General features: G+C 34.0%; 1 protein-coding gene across 1 annotated transcript in view; it reads left to right on the top strand.

Annotated features, from left to right (window-relative positions):
• Positions 1–8,429, top strand: part of LOC107449706 (SECIS-binding protein 2) — a 27,676-nt gene extending 19,247 nt beyond the window's left edge. Inside the window, exons 10-12 of the mRNA XM_016065319.4 lie at positions 1,637–1,751; positions 3,070–3,224; positions 6,246–8,429. Coding sequence (XP_015920805.2) covers positions 1,637–1,751; positions 3,070–3,224; positions 6,246–6,560 — 585 coding nt within the window. The 3' untranslated portion in view covers positions 6,561–8,429. The remainder of the gene's footprint in view (positions 1–1,636; positions 1,752–3,069; positions 3,225–6,245) is intronic.
• The last annotated feature ends 7,233 nt before the right edge of the window (positions 8,430–15,662 follow it).

Raw genomic sequence — 15,662 nt, 5'->3', positions numbered from 1 at the left:
GCCCCGACGGTCAAGGGGGCCCCATATGAAGGGACCATCTGCTACCTGTACCAGATAACTCATGTGCAACAGTTGCTACCTGCTCTCTTGGAAGCTTATGAATCTTTTGCACTACGATTGCTTGCCTAAACGGAAGTAGACAACGAATGGCCGTAGAATATTCTGTGATTTGATGAAGCCCACTTCCTTTTGCAAGGTTCTGTAAATACTGAAAATTACAGGTTATGGGTGACCGAGAATCAGCCATTACCTCTTCACTCTGAAAAGGTCACTGTGTGGTGTGGAATGACTGCAGCGTTTATCGTTCGCCGGTCCAGTTTTCTTTGAGGAGATCACACATGCGGGTCCTGTTACCTGCACCATTGCTGGCAAGCGGTATGAAGCACTCTTGTGTGACCATGTCCTTCTGGCATTTCAGCAGAGTTAGTATGTGGATGAAAGATAGTGCTCCTCCGCACATTGCTACTCCTGTGAAGCAGCTGCTGAGTGCTCATTTCAGAGATGATAGGATCATAAACGGCTATTTTCTAACAACATAGCCGCCACATCCCCCCCTTAAACTGTGTAATTTCTGACTTTTGGGGTACCTGAAGAATATTGTTTACAGCGGGCAGATTTGATTTTATATTTCATAACTGACGATGAGCCAATTTTTGGGTTTACGACTACTGATGTTACAACTCCGTAGCCTTATAATTTTGAACCCAACTCGGGAGACAAGGGAACTCCTGGATCAAGTATTGGGAGAAATCTTCCTTTGTGAAGGACTTTTTGATGGAACTAACCCGCATTTGCGTTACATGGAGAAAAAGACCACAAGAACTCCCCATGGTTAGTCTGAGGGCAAAGGGACTCTAACCCATGATCCATCTACCGCTGAGGATGTTTTCATGTCAGCACTGTGGTCGGTGTAAGGTATGTGGTCGGCGTATTTGTATCAAAAAGCCATCACTGGGATTCGAACCCAGTTCACCTCATTTGGAGCTCTATCCCCTGAGCCATCGCAGCTCATTGAGACTCTAGCTAACTTGAAGGTAAGCATCACACATTAGATCCATTGCATCAGTACAGATACTCTCCGATCCGTTAGGGAGCATCCGTTTTGTGCTTCCAGTTAGTGGCAGAACAGCGTGGAGGGCACATCGAACAACTTATGCCTTAATCATCAGTAAGATGTTTGTTCTATGAAGTTCTTTTTTTTTGGCATTATCCCTGCTGCTGCTGTAAACATGCATTCTTGTCTTTTTGCAAATTAATTTTTAGTAAAACCCTGAACTCTATTGTTTCCTTTGGGCTAACAACATTCCTGTGTGTAACAAATCCTCCTGACATAACTCTGACCGCGCCATTCATTGGCAGACTTTGGAACTTTTTTTTTCCTTCACCTAACAAAATTACATTTCCTCACGATTGTTCTGTTAAAATATCAGATCATTCTGATGAGTTTTTTTAAAATTATCGATTTTTGAAATCGTAACTTTAATTATAATCACCCTGTACATATTCAATTAAGCAATGGTTGTAAAAGAATAAAACTACGTATTTAACTCAGTTTTTAAACCAATCTATGATATTTTTGTCTTTCCCAATATTTAAGATGAACAATTGCTTACTGTTTGTTTCATGTTTACTGTAGGCTCGAATGAAACGTAGACTAGTGTATGGAATTCGGGAAATAAAGAGACACGTGAAATTGAAAAAACTTAAGTGCATTATTATAGCATCAGATATTGAAGACAGTCAAAGTGAAGGTACTTTTCCATCTTAAATTATTTTATGAAATGTCTTGAAATATAGTTTATTATTTGTGTTGAAATGTATTTCATTTACATCTATTGACTTAACACAAGCAAATAAAAAATATTATTTTTATTATTGTCACTTATTTTAACTAATTTTGCTACCATTTGACTTAAATATCTATTCAGGGTCCGCGGATCCGGGGGGCTTTAGCCCCCTCTTATTACATAAATAAAGGAACACAGCCCCTTCTAAGATTACAATTTTTTACTCAATATTTGTGTAATTAAATTTACGAACAAAAAATTTGTAGCTGATTTCTAAAAAAAACGCTCTATTTCAAGCGAGCTTTAACATTTCCTTGGTGAAAAATGCTACCAAATCATCCCCTCCCGTAGGACCAAAGCTTATCGACCCTATTGCTAATCAAAGGAGGAAAATTTTTACTTTCAAATACCACACCGAACAGAATAAAAAAAAAAACAGTGAAACATATTTAAAAAAATCACCATTAAATGAGAGTTAAATAATTTTCAGGTAAAAAATTTTCTATTATTAATTTTATTTTAATTGTAAAACAATTCGAATCATGGAGTTAAAGTTGCAAGTTCGAATTCTTGATTGCTAATTTGTGAAGTGTGATATATATGTATATATACATACATGTATATAGAGAGAGGGGGGCGGAGAGAGCCCCTCCCTCTTCTCTTTGGATACTTCCACAGTCACTGTATCTATTTGATTCTACAGATTGCAGACAGGTGTGTGTGCCTAGAATTTTAATGACCCCTTCAGCAAACTAAAGCATGCTGACTGCATTCTCAAATTCATTGCTTTAAAACAAGCTTTTAATATAGAAAGTGATACAGTTTACAATTCTAAATTAAGTCCATTAAAAATTTATAAATGTGTAACATTGAAGAAATTATATTGCAATGTTTATTAAGGGGCCATTCAAGCATATTTTAGGCAGTAATCGTTCTTACACTTGGTACAAGGAATTATAATTAGATTCTGGTAAGCTTTTGGCCGATTCCTGTGCTTTATGGTTAGTTGAGCTTTTATTCACTGGATTAAAATCAATTGCAATTTTTATTTATCATCAACACTAGTATAACAGTATAAAGTTAATTTAGTATCAATTCAGTTTTAAATTCAGTATCAATTTAAAACAGTGTCAAATTCTAAGTTTTGCAAGTACAATGTCACATTTCCTGAAATAAAAAGTATCAGATATAGTGCAAAGTGCTCTAATTGAAGTTCCGTGTACCAAGTTCAAGAACTATATTGTTTTTTCTCCACTAAAATTGTGTTTGCTCATCATTTTAGGAGGTTTGAATGACAATTTGGAAGAATTGAAATCACTTGCAAGAGATTTCCAAATACCTTACATATTTTCTCACACAAGAAGACAGTTGGGGAAACGTTGTCGAAAATCTGCTCCAGTCAGTGCTGCAGGAATATTTAATTATGATGGATCAGAAGTAAATACACATTCTCTTTTATTCATGTTATTTATTTTCGGAATGGAGAATTTCATCTTTCTGAAAAAAAGTCAAGAAATTTTATTCAAATACTCAAATTGGAGAAAAGTACTTAATTTTGGTTTGAAACTCTTAAAAATTATTATTATTTTCTTTCTAAATGGATGCAAGCTTTTATTTCCTAAAAATGCATTCATATTTATTAAATTTTTAAAATGACATTAAAACCTTATTAATTACAGACCTTTGAGGTTGGGCAGCTCCCAAAATCAGGGGCAGCATGACTAGCGGAAAAGCGACTGCTAATGTTCAACTCCGTAGCCTTGTAACTTTGAACCCAATCCAGAAGACAAGGGAACTCCTGGATCCAGTAATGGAAGAAATTTGTCTTTGTGGAGGACTTTTTGATGGAACTAACCCGCATTTGCGTTACATGCAGAGGAAAACAACGAAATCCTCTCACGGTTAGCCTGATGGCAAAGGAACTCTAACCCATAAACTGTGGGATACATTATCCATGGCTTATCTAATCCATGATCTAACACTGAGGATATTTTACATCATCACTGTGGTCGGTGCTAGCTGGATGCGGAATTCGTATCGACCAGCCATCGTTGGGATTCTAACCCGGTTCACCTCTTTGGAAGGTGAACGCTCTATCTCTTGAGCCATCACGGCTCCCAAAATCGTACTTAGTGAAAAAGCTTTATAGCTAAAACAAAGTTCAGCAAACACCTGACAGGAATATCTTTTAATTCCCAGGCCTTAATGCTCAAATCTTTGACCAGAATAGACCTCACAATCACAAAGTATGTGTCATGAAATCTTCTCTTCAAGATGACATCCTCGACAAATAGAATCAGATTCAATACCCATATTGTATAGGGGTCCCCTGAGGGTGCAGTGCCTAGTGAGAAGACCAACGATCTTCCTCAAGCTGTTCTTGTTTAGCTGAAGAAAATCTTTTTAACGCACGATAGGGGAGTCACAATTTAGCTCTTCTCTGACCTTCTGAGTTGCGCTATTGCTCCTTGGTAAACTTGTGATAGAGCTTGACTATAGATACCCTGAATTATGTGGGAAAAATTCCCAAAGCTGGTTCAGAGCTACCCGAAAATCGCACTGGAGCCAGACTGAGCTATTTTGTCAGCCAGCTTCCAGTCACCAGGAATACCCATATGCCCAGGTTACGAGTTCCAGTTACCATGTTATGTCCTTGTTACGAGTAGAATTACAGACATTAAAATAGTATATTAAATCTTATCAAAAAGATTTCAAGCATAAAAGTAAATTACATAAGAAAATTTGTGCTGTCAAAAATATTTGGCTTCAATATTAAGATAATAGTATTTTTTCGTAAACATTTATGCTAACTGATTACGAACTTTCCACGGTATTTACCACAAACTTTCCAGTTGCCTTAACTTTTAACTTGTGCCTCAAAAATTACAACAAAAAAATTTCATGACCTATTTCAATTCTTTTTTGTTTGTAATATATTTGGTTCATTCCTGAAAATATTTTTTTCAATTTCTGTAACAGGTGTTTTAAAATGCATATTATTCCCTGAAAATTTTTATCTCAAATGTGTCAATCCTATCCGTTTGATAGAGATATCAAATGAGAGTCTATCATCCATCTAAAGAGAATTGTTTCCATTTGCCAACTTTAAAAAAAGTGTTAGTAATTTTTTCAAAAATCATTGTTTTTACGATTTTACGTGCATAGACGATTTTGCGCTCATAACTTCTTTTTTTTTAACTTTTTTTTTCGATTTTTATGCGAAAGGACAGATTTTAGCTAATTTTTTCTTATTTAGAGCTATTTATGGTAGTTTTTTCAATCTCTTGCTGAACTTAGTTTTGGTTAACCTCAAAATTTCTGTTTTGTTTTTTAACTTGTACTTCGATTATTAATGATATTAGTTTCATAACTGGATTATTTAGATGTTACTAAAGTAAATAAATTTATTTTTTCTATTTGTGTATGATAAATGGGGACTTTTTCCATTAAAAAAATGATGTTTATGCTACCCTGTGTTCATGTGTGAAATTTTCTCTTTTTTTTTTTCTTGGGGGTTGGCAGGAATACGATTGTGTGGGCTTAATTTTTGGTGTCTTAATTGTCATAATCGACTTAATTGTTTCTCAATTATGTTGCAATGGAGAAATAACTTGAATTAAAGAATGACTTAGAGAAATAAATTTGAAGTTGAAAGTGGCTCATGTGTTTAGCTTTTGAAGAAAAGCAATCATTGTCATCTAATCCGTGGTGTCTCAGGAGATAGAGCGCTCACCTTCCAATGAGGTGAACCGGGTTTGAATCCCGGAAGGGATGGTTGATTTGAATTCCACAATCGTCTCGCACGGACCACAATGCTGGCGTAAAATAACCTCAGTGGTAGACAGATCATAGGTTAGAGTCCCCTTGCCATTAGACTAACCGTGAGAGGTTTTCTGGGTTTTCCTCTCTATGTAACNTGTCGCGATATATCGATTTATAGCCCAGTCCTAATTATAATAATATATAAATAATTTAAAAACGTCATAGTTAAACAACATGTCAATTTGGTTTAAACGATGACAAGGGGCCCCTGACAGTTCTGTGCTTAGGGCCCTGTATTTATAGATCAGGCCCAAAGCAAAAGTAATGATCATAAAGTTATTTTGCTAAATAATATATTAACTATCTAAACTTATTGATTTTGCCTTGTGACTTTTTTAAAGTTAGGCAATGATGCATGCCACTTAATATTTTAAAATACTGACACACTTCTTATTTTGTCTAAAATGTTTAAAATAATGCTATTTTCACTGTCATAATTTTTGATATCATGACATTTTTAAAATTTCCTTTTTGATTTTGTCATATCAATGTTCAATGATATTTTAATGTCAAAAAAAAAATTTAAAAAATTTTCAATTTAAGTTGGAAGAATTTTTATTATTTTTGCAATGATGAAAAATTTTCAAATGAGTTAAATCTTCTGAAATAACAACTTTTCTTTCAATGTCTTTTCAGGAAAATTTCAAGAAAATGTTGATGTTGCAAAGGGATTGCAAGCTTGATTATGTGGCAGCTATCAAGTCACTCTCATCTAACCTGACAGATTCTCAAGTCGAACTGTTGTGCCAAACAAAGGAAGATAATCCATCCAATCTCTCATCTGTCAATACAAAACTGTTAAAAGAGTTTTACCCACCAGTAAAACTCATAGATGATGCTTCCGAATCTTGTGAAGATGATACAGTTGCAGGAATCGAAAGCAAGAATTGTAAAGATGAAAAAGCTATAATGTATAATATTTTATTGAAATATAAAATAATTAATTATTAGTTTTTTTTTCAGTGTCTTAAAATTTTAATGGATTACCAAAAAAACTCCCTTTGATTTAAGGTCTGACAGTGTTTGGTTGGCATTATTGATGCAATAGAACAACAAAAACGCATTTCAAAGGCGGGAAATTTTGATACTCGCGAACTTGAATCAAAACCTGTCCTGTATAGAGTAAACCTAAAGGTTTACTCTATACCTTTACTTAAAACAGTTCAACCTTATAACCTTAGTCACTGATAAATACAGTCGGACTTCTTTTTCACGAACTTCCATACTGCGATTTTTTTTTTTCTAGGAACCAAGAACATTTTGGAAATATCTTTGTAAAATAACCTCCGAATAGCGAAGTGAATTTTATATTTAACGAACTTTTCTTTGAGATCCGCTTTCCCTATTTCCCAAAATATTTCAAGCTTATCAACGCATTTTATGGGGGACTTGACCTTGATTTGATTTACAAAGTTACTTAAGTTATAGAGAGAGCAGTGAAATCCCTATCCCTTTTTGTTTGCATTTCAAACAAAAAACTCAGACAAAATTAGCGGATTTTATCAGTAGCAATTGAACTTGAGAACGCATGTCGTTATGTATGTTTAAAATTACTTTTATAATAAATGCAACTATAATTTTATGCATAAATTTAGCTTTTTTTTTAGTTGAAAATGTATGTAGCATTGCTTTTCATGCAGATTTCTTTTATGGTTAAGATTTATAAAATAAGTAGTAGATACTCGTTTACAAGATAAAGGTGTATCAATTACCTTTTTAATTATGTCTAGTGTTTATGAATTTAAATTTGTGTATTTCAAGAAGTGATTTTTTGTTTAAGGAATTTACCATATAACAAACTTATTATCGGGATTTACCGATTTCGTTAAATAGAGGTCCGACTTTATTTGGCGAGAGGAGTTGTTTTGTTCGACAGACAGTACATATTTGTTATGTTTAGGTAATATTTTACCCACCAAAATTTCTTTGCCTTGTTCTGAACTACTATTTACTGAAAAAGGCTTGGTCTGTAACAGGCTGCAGTGCTGAAGCAGAAATATTACCTTTAATCTTAATTAATTTCCTTTTAGGCAAGTAATATCATTGCATGTTTATCTTTGAAATTTTCATTTGGAAAGTTAATATAGTGTACAAAAAGTACACCTCAATAACTTTTCAAAAAGCTGACCTTTAATATGCTGAAATATTTGTGGTGACGATATTTTAAGTTACAAAAGGAAACACAAAAACTTTCTACTCTAAAAAACACACTTTTTTTTTTTTTTTTTACAGAATATGGGAGATTCTTGCAATCTGGGAAATATTGTCTTGTAGTTATGACAGAAGAGCTGTCAATTATTTGAGGCCTTTGATGTTAATATCACTTTTTTTCCCCTAAACAGTATCAAAAAAGTCGTACTTTTAAATTTTTTCTGATTCAGAAAATTGTTGAACATAAATAATTATTAAAAAAAATTTATGTAGAATTATATTTGCATAAACGAGTTTTATAAATGCGTGACAAATTATCTTACACACTTCCATAGACATGGTGAAATACGCAAAGAAACTCCTAACTCTCGTTTTCCCCAGCCTTAACTATTGAGACCATATTTTCTAGATTGCCCGTAAATTGAATGTCAAGAATTTAAAAGTATGTTTATTTAGAGAAAATTGATTTCATAACTAAAATGTCTACACAAATGTTTTAGCACATTTAAAGTTTGTCCCTCGAATCATTGAACTTGCATTTTGTTACAATATGGAATCTAATCATTAGAATATAAGTTATTAAGATGTTTGTTTTCTAATTTTGTGCTCTGTACATTATTTTATCTATTTCTAAGTAAAAATTCTATAGTTTTCAACTTTACCATACCAGTTTGTTAAATTTCTTTATACCTCTATTCTCTCGATCAAACGCCCTCATATAACTCTTGTTCTTCATCTGTTCGATTTAATTTAAATTATCTGAAATGAACTTTGATTATCCGAAATTATTGGGAGCAAACTTAAAGCAGATAATCAAAGACTTGATCAGAGAAAACAAGTCATTTTATCAATCTTGATGAAGCAGGGAAATTTTACTATACCTAAAAAAGGTAGCGTTTACTATACCTAAATAGAACGTTCGCCTTCCAATCAGGTGAACCGATTTAGAATCTCAACCATGGCTGGGCGATACGAACTCCGCATCCGACTTTCACCAACCACAGTGCTGATCTAAGGTATCCTTAATGGTAGACAGATCATGGGTTAGAGTCCCCTTATCATCATGCTAACCATGGGAGGATTTTGTGGTTTTCCTCTCCATGTAATGCAATTAGTTTCATAAAGATGTCCACGACAAAGGCAAATTTCTCCGAATTTTGGGATCCAGGAATTTCCTTGTCTTCTGGATTGGGTTCAAAATTACAAGACTACGGAGTTGAACATTAGTAGTCGTAAACCAAAAATTGGATCGGCTGTTCACCGTTATAAATACCTAAAAAAATCAAGAAAAAGGATTAATTTAAGTTTGAGGTGTCTGCAAGCCAGTGGTGTACCGTGCTAGTGGCACTCGCTAGGGGTGCCAGCTTGGTGCAAATATTACTCTAGCAATGTGACAGAAATTTGAAACTTGCAAAAAAAAAAAAAAAAAAAAAAAAAAAAAANAAAAAAAAAAAGAATCGAAGTTGACAGAAGCTAATAATTTTCAGTATTTTCCATCCAAACATTTTTCTTTCAATTATTTACCCTCTAGAAATACCCTCTGTTGTAACTATACCCATATGCATAGCTGCCAACTCTATTGGATTTTGCAGTTTCTCCTGGTAAACTGGTTTAATAAAAATTCCCTAAAATTAAGTAAGTTTTCTAAAAAAATCCCTATTGTAAAAGAATTTTTGAACAGACTATTGCTTACTCGAGTATTTAAATAATTATTACTAATACATAATAAAGCGAGCCTCATTTATAGAAATCAGTTTAAAACTTTTTTGTTCTAAATCTTTCAGTTTTTTTTTTCAGAATTCCCTTTTTAAATAAATTAAAAAATCTTTTAACTATCTTTGATGAATTAAATATCAATTACTATTCAAAATAATGAGCAAACATAATGCATAACATTTGAAGTTAATCATAACTAGATAATATTGCAGTTTTCCTATTTTGATAATTTTAAAATTTNTAACTATCTTTGGTGAATTAAATGTCAATTACTATTCAAAATAATGAGCAAACATAATGCATAACATTTGAAGTTAATCATAACTAGATAATATTGCAGTTTTCCTATTTTGATAATTTTAAAATTTCCTATGTGTCAAATATTTAGCACATTATGCATCAATTATCGTGAAGTTTATTTTATTTTGTAAAATCTACTGGATTTTTTCCTATTCATTTTGACAGGTATGCATATGTAACATGACCCTTATGCAGAGAACAAAATCTAAGGAATTATTTCTGAGTTACGTCCCACTTCCCTTACTTCTTAAACTCATTTCAATGTTTGAATTCTCTTATTTCAAAGACTTGCGTTTACAGACCCCCATGGAGGTTTCTATTACATCTTCTCAAGAACACTATTTTGTCTTATTGTAAGAAGTTTAGTACTCTTTAAGTCAACCCTCTCCTGTTTCTTTTTTCAAGAAAAAATTATTCCCTTCTTGTTTTCAGTAACAATCTCCTACATTCCGAAGCGGCATAATTATTTCTCAGTTGAAATTCGAGGATTGTTTTATTAAGTAAGAGCGGTTTGGAAACAAAAACCAAACAAAAGAAAATATTCAAGAAGCAAATGTATTTTCAGATTCTACATACGTTTTAGCATAGTTTGCCAACTCGAGCCGTGATAGCTCAGGGGATAGAGCGTTCGCCTTTCAATGAGGTGCCCACAATCCCACCGATGGCTGGTCGATACGAATCCACATCCGGCCACAGTGCTGACGCAAATATCCTCACTGATAGACGGATCATAGGTTAGAGTCCATTTGAAAGCAGGTTAACCGTGGTAGGTTCTCGTGGTCTTCCTCTTCATGTAACGTAAATGCGGTTTAGTGTTTAGTTCCCTCAAAAAAATCCGCCACGAAAGCAAATTTCTCCCAATACTTGATCTAGGTTTCCCATGTCTTCTGGGTTGGGTTTAAAATTACAAGGCTACAGAGTTGAACATCAGTAGTCGTATACCCGAAATTTGGGTCGGTTGTTCAACGATGGTTATAAAATAGTTGCCCAGTTTGTTTAAACACTTATTATACTTTACAACTAGGTTTAGAATACCCTCTTCATACAAACTTGCGGCCTACTCCGTTAACCACGAGGTCACGGCCGTCGTCGTTGTAGTGATTGCCGCCAAAATGATGTTTGAAATATCGGAAAAGATGAAATTCACTCAGTGCAAGGTCTGGGCTGTAGGGAAGGGTGGTTCAAAACTTCCCAACCAAAAGAATCCAATAAAGCTGGGATCTGTGCTGCGGAGAGAGCCACTGTCTAAGAGTAGCTAAATTCCCTGTCAGCATGGCAGGGAATTTCGCTACTTCACATATTGTAACCTCACAAATCTGTCAGTTAATGTTTACAGCAAACAGGTTTTTTGCCGACTAAAAATGCATCGCTTATTGTATTTCGCGCGTGGCGGCTGATTTGTTTAATTGTTGACATTTTAAGGGTCCAGAACGGACCGTACAATTTACCTACACAACTGCAACTGAGCGCAGTTGTTCCCAAGGAATGCTGGGACACCTATTAATGTACACAACAAAACGGCCCTTACTTAAAAGAACAGCCCTCGTAGTTTCATTTTTGCTCATTCGCTTTAAATGTACTGCGTTTCTTTATTTTTATCACGTTTCCATTATGAGAGTAAAATTTTCGAGACTTATAATTAAAAGGTAAGCAATGATATAAAATATATAGCTATTATTCATGCCTTACCTTAATATTTATACAGTGTAATAGAGTAATGTAAGTTACATTTCATTGTTTTGAATGCGTGTTCTCTCACTTTTTAAATTTTTCTATGCATTAGAAATAATTTAACAAAATTTTTTAAAAAAGAAAGTCGTATTCAAAGTCTTATTCTATTTTTATGTAAACTCTATTATAGATTTTGTTAAAATAGAAAGCAATTTGTACTCTGTGGTACAAGTCGATACAAAAACGTGCTAATTAAAGGATTGCATTTACAAATTATTTTTATTAACTCGTAAAAGTGAATTATTCCCAGAAATTGTTTCGAGAAAAATAAAAGTGACCAAGAAAATTTTTCTCTACTTTTAATTTAGATTTTGAATTTTTTTTTTTTTCGTTTACATGATACATGCATAAATTTACATAATTTGTTCGCAGTAGTAATTATTTTATTTTATTTAATAACAGTCGTTGAACAGCCGACCCAATTTTTTGGGTATACAGCTACTAATCTTCATCTCCGTAGCCTTGTCATTTTGAACCCAATCCAGAAGACAATGGAACTCCTGGATCGAGTATTGGTAGAAATTAGCCTTCGTGGAGGACTTTTTGGTGGAACTAATCCGCATTTGCGTTACATGGAGAGGAAGACCACGAGAACATCTCACGGTTAGCCCGACAGCAAGCCCTTATGAAAAATTCGAGGTATAAACGAGGTATATTTTAAAGGTATAAAGGAGGTTGTTGTTTAAATACGTCGTAAAGGTTGAAAAGGGTGCAAATGAATACCTCAAAATCAACCTCAAATATACCTCCAGAGGTATATATGTTTCAGCCTGAAGTATATTTTTTTACACTTGTGGAAGTATTTATTCAACAACCTAAGGTGTGTCATTTTACACTTCAGGTTATTATAATTCAACCTAAGGTGTATTTTGTTCGACTTCAGGTAATTATTTTTCAACCTCAGGTATCTAATTTTATGCTTGGTAGATATTTTTCAACCTATGGTGTGCCATTTTACACTTCAGCTTATTATAAATCTACCTCAGGTGTATTTTNAACTCGTAAAAGTGAATTATTCCCAGAAATTGTTTCGAGAAAAATAAAAAGTGACCAAGAAAATTTTTCTCTACTTTTAATTTAGATTTTGAAATTTTTTTTTTTTCGTTTACATGATACATGCATAAATTTACATAATTTGTTCGCAGTAGTAATTATTTTATTTTATTTAATAACAGTCGTTGAACAGCCGACCCAATTTTTTGGGTATACAGCTACTAATCTTCATCTCCGTAGCCTTGTCATTTTGAACCCAATCCAGAAGACAAGGGAACTCCTGGATCGAGTATTGGTAGAAATTTGCCTTCGTGGAGGACTTTTTGGTGGAACTAATCCGCATTTGCGTTACATGGAGAGGAAGACCACGAGAACATCCCACGGTTAGCCCGACAGCAAGGGGACTCTAACCCACGATTCAGTCTACAACTGAGGATATTTTACGTCAGCACTGTGGTCGGTGCAAGCCGGATGCGGAATTAGTATTGACCAGCAATCAGTGATTCGAATCACTGGGATTCGAACCCGGTTTACCTCATTGGAAGGCGAACGTTCTATCCCCTGACCCATCACGACTCATATCCCTTTTATTAAAAAAGAAAAAAAAATAGCAAGCTTTAAATTTATAATATATAGTTTTGGACATTATCACTGAAAGTGTGTTGGAAAAAAATCGCCTTCTTTTATTAAAATTTTTACTGAATTTTCTCTCTCTCATTCGAAACATTCTAACATTATTAAATTGAGTAATAAAAATTTAAATTGTTAAATATTTTCGCACTCAAAATTATTTTTATAATAGCTATATAAAAAAGATATTCGCGCAAATAGTTTCATGAGCTAATTAATATGTGCCGAAGATAATTTATGTTATAGAATCAAACACAAAAGCGTACTTTCACTGAATAAACATAGCTTATATTGTAGATAGATATAGACGATAGATTTTGAATTGCGACCCTTAAATTACGGTTACAGCCGGTATTTTTTAAATAATGCTCCAATCCCTAAATCAGAAGAGCGGCCAAATTTTGAACCGTTTATGAAGTTCGATTTTGAACCGTTAATGTGAATTTCGATTTTTGCTGTTTCTCCTTATTGAACCGTGCTGTCTCAGGGGATAAAGCGTTTGCCTTCGAATGACGTGAACCGGGTTCGAATCCCAGCAATGGTTGGTCGATACGAATTGCGCATCCGACTTTCCCCGACCACAGTGCTGACGTAAAAATATCCTCAGTGGTAGAGTCCCCTTGCCGTCAGGCTAACTGTGGGATGTTCTCGTGGTCTTCCTCTCCATGTAATGCAAATGCGGGTTAGTTCAAGCAAAAAGCTCCCCGCGAAAGCATATTTCTCCCAATACTTGATCCAGGGGTTCCCTTGTCTTCTGGATTAGGTTCAAGAGAGACTGTATCAATCAAAACTGTTCAAATGATAGCGGGTTCGAGTACCGATGAAATGGTAGTGGGTTCGAGTAATGAACAAAAGAGAGTGAGTTGCAGAAGTGTTAAAATGATAGTGGGTTGGAATAATGTTCAAATGATAAAAGGTTCAAATACAGCTGAAATGATAGCGGTTCGAGTACTGATGAAAAATTTTTGATTAATTTATTGATCAAATGATAGTGGGTTCCAGGTCTAAACAAATGATAACGGGTTCGAGTATTGATTTTAAAAAAATGGGGATTTTAAGTATTGCTGAAAAGAGAGTAGGTTCGAGAACCAATTGAAACATATAGTGGTTTCGAGTTCTGATCGAATGATTGCCTCCGAGTTATGTTTAAGAAGATAGGAGCCTCGGGTTTTGAACAAAATAGAATCGATTCGGAAATCGATCAAATGATTGTGAGTTCGAGTGCTTATATAAAAATAGTGGGTTCGAGTAATGATTAAATAATAGCGAGTTGTTGTAGTTGATTTACGTCGCACTAGAGCTGCACAACGGGCTATTGGCGACGGTCAGGGAAAGATCCCTGAGGTTGATCCGAAGACATGCCATCACAATTTAGATCCTCTGCAGAGGGGATGGCACCCCCGCTTCGGTAGCCCGACGACCTCACGCGAAGTCGAGCACTTTACGGTAGAACAGTTTAACGAGGACCAATACCGCACACCCTCGGTCCCTACGCAGGCTGATCCAAGTGGTCACCCACCCGCACACTGACCATAGCCAGTGATGCTTGACTTCGGTGATCTGCTGGGAACCGTGTCTTAACGATCAGTCCACTGCGGGACAATAGCGAGTTCAAATACTGATCAAATGTTATTGGATTCGAGTTCCGAAAAAATGATAGTTTGTTCAGGAACCAATAAAAGGATGGTGGATTTCTTTTTGATAAAATCGGAGTGAGTTCTAAAAACGATTGAGAGTAGTGAGTTCGAGTCGATTTAAAAGAAAAACCTGTTAATTCTTATCTTCTTACCAAAAAAAAAATAGAAAATCTGAAAGAGATTTTAAACAAAATCGTGTATCCTAGTTAAATCCTACTTCTTTTTACGAAAAAAACTTCTTTTTTTTTTGTTGAAAATTTAAGAGCAAAGTAATTGTTATTTTATGTTCCAAAACGAAAAATATGCAAAAATTAAAATGAAAGTAATAATAATAATAGTTATTAAAAAAAAGGTGTTATAAAGCTGATTGTTGCCCATATTCTTAAAGCGAAAAACAAATAAAAGTTTTAAAAATTTATCCTTTCTAAAACAAAAAATAAATCAAAAAATTAAATGCCTTCAATTTCAAATACATTTGAAAATTTAAAAATCGAAACAAATGAACGAAAATAACAACGTATAATGAAGTACATTATAACCTTTTCCCAAAAAGAATAAATTAAAAAATAAATAAATTTAAAAAATAATGAAATGAGTATGTAATAAAATAATTTACCGCCAAACAAATAATTTAAAAAAAATAATTAAAGAAAAATAATTGAAAAAAAATCTTAAATTTTAAAAAAATTAAATAAATTAAAATTAATTAATTTAATAAATTTTAAATTAAAAAAAACTGTTTCAAAATTCGTAAAAAGGAAGAAGTGTGTGAATGACAAGTCTAATGTTGATATTTGGTATGGAAACAATGTTTGGGGAAGAAACGTCTGGCCTTCCGCCAATGCGCCGTCTCATGGATTCTGTCCGACCGCCGCCGCCCCTACTCTAACCCCTT

The sequence above is a fragment of the Parasteatoda tepidariorum genome, chromosome 7 (genome assembly GCF_043381705.1).
Source record: "Parasteatoda tepidariorum isolate YZ-2023 chromosome 7, CAS_Ptep_4.0, whole genome shotgun sequence".
Classification (NCBI taxonomy): domain Eukaryota; kingdom Metazoa; phylum Arthropoda; class Arachnida; order Araneae; family Theridiidae; genus Parasteatoda; species Parasteatoda tepidariorum.
This window is presented reverse-complemented; position numbering and strand designations above follow the sequence as displayed.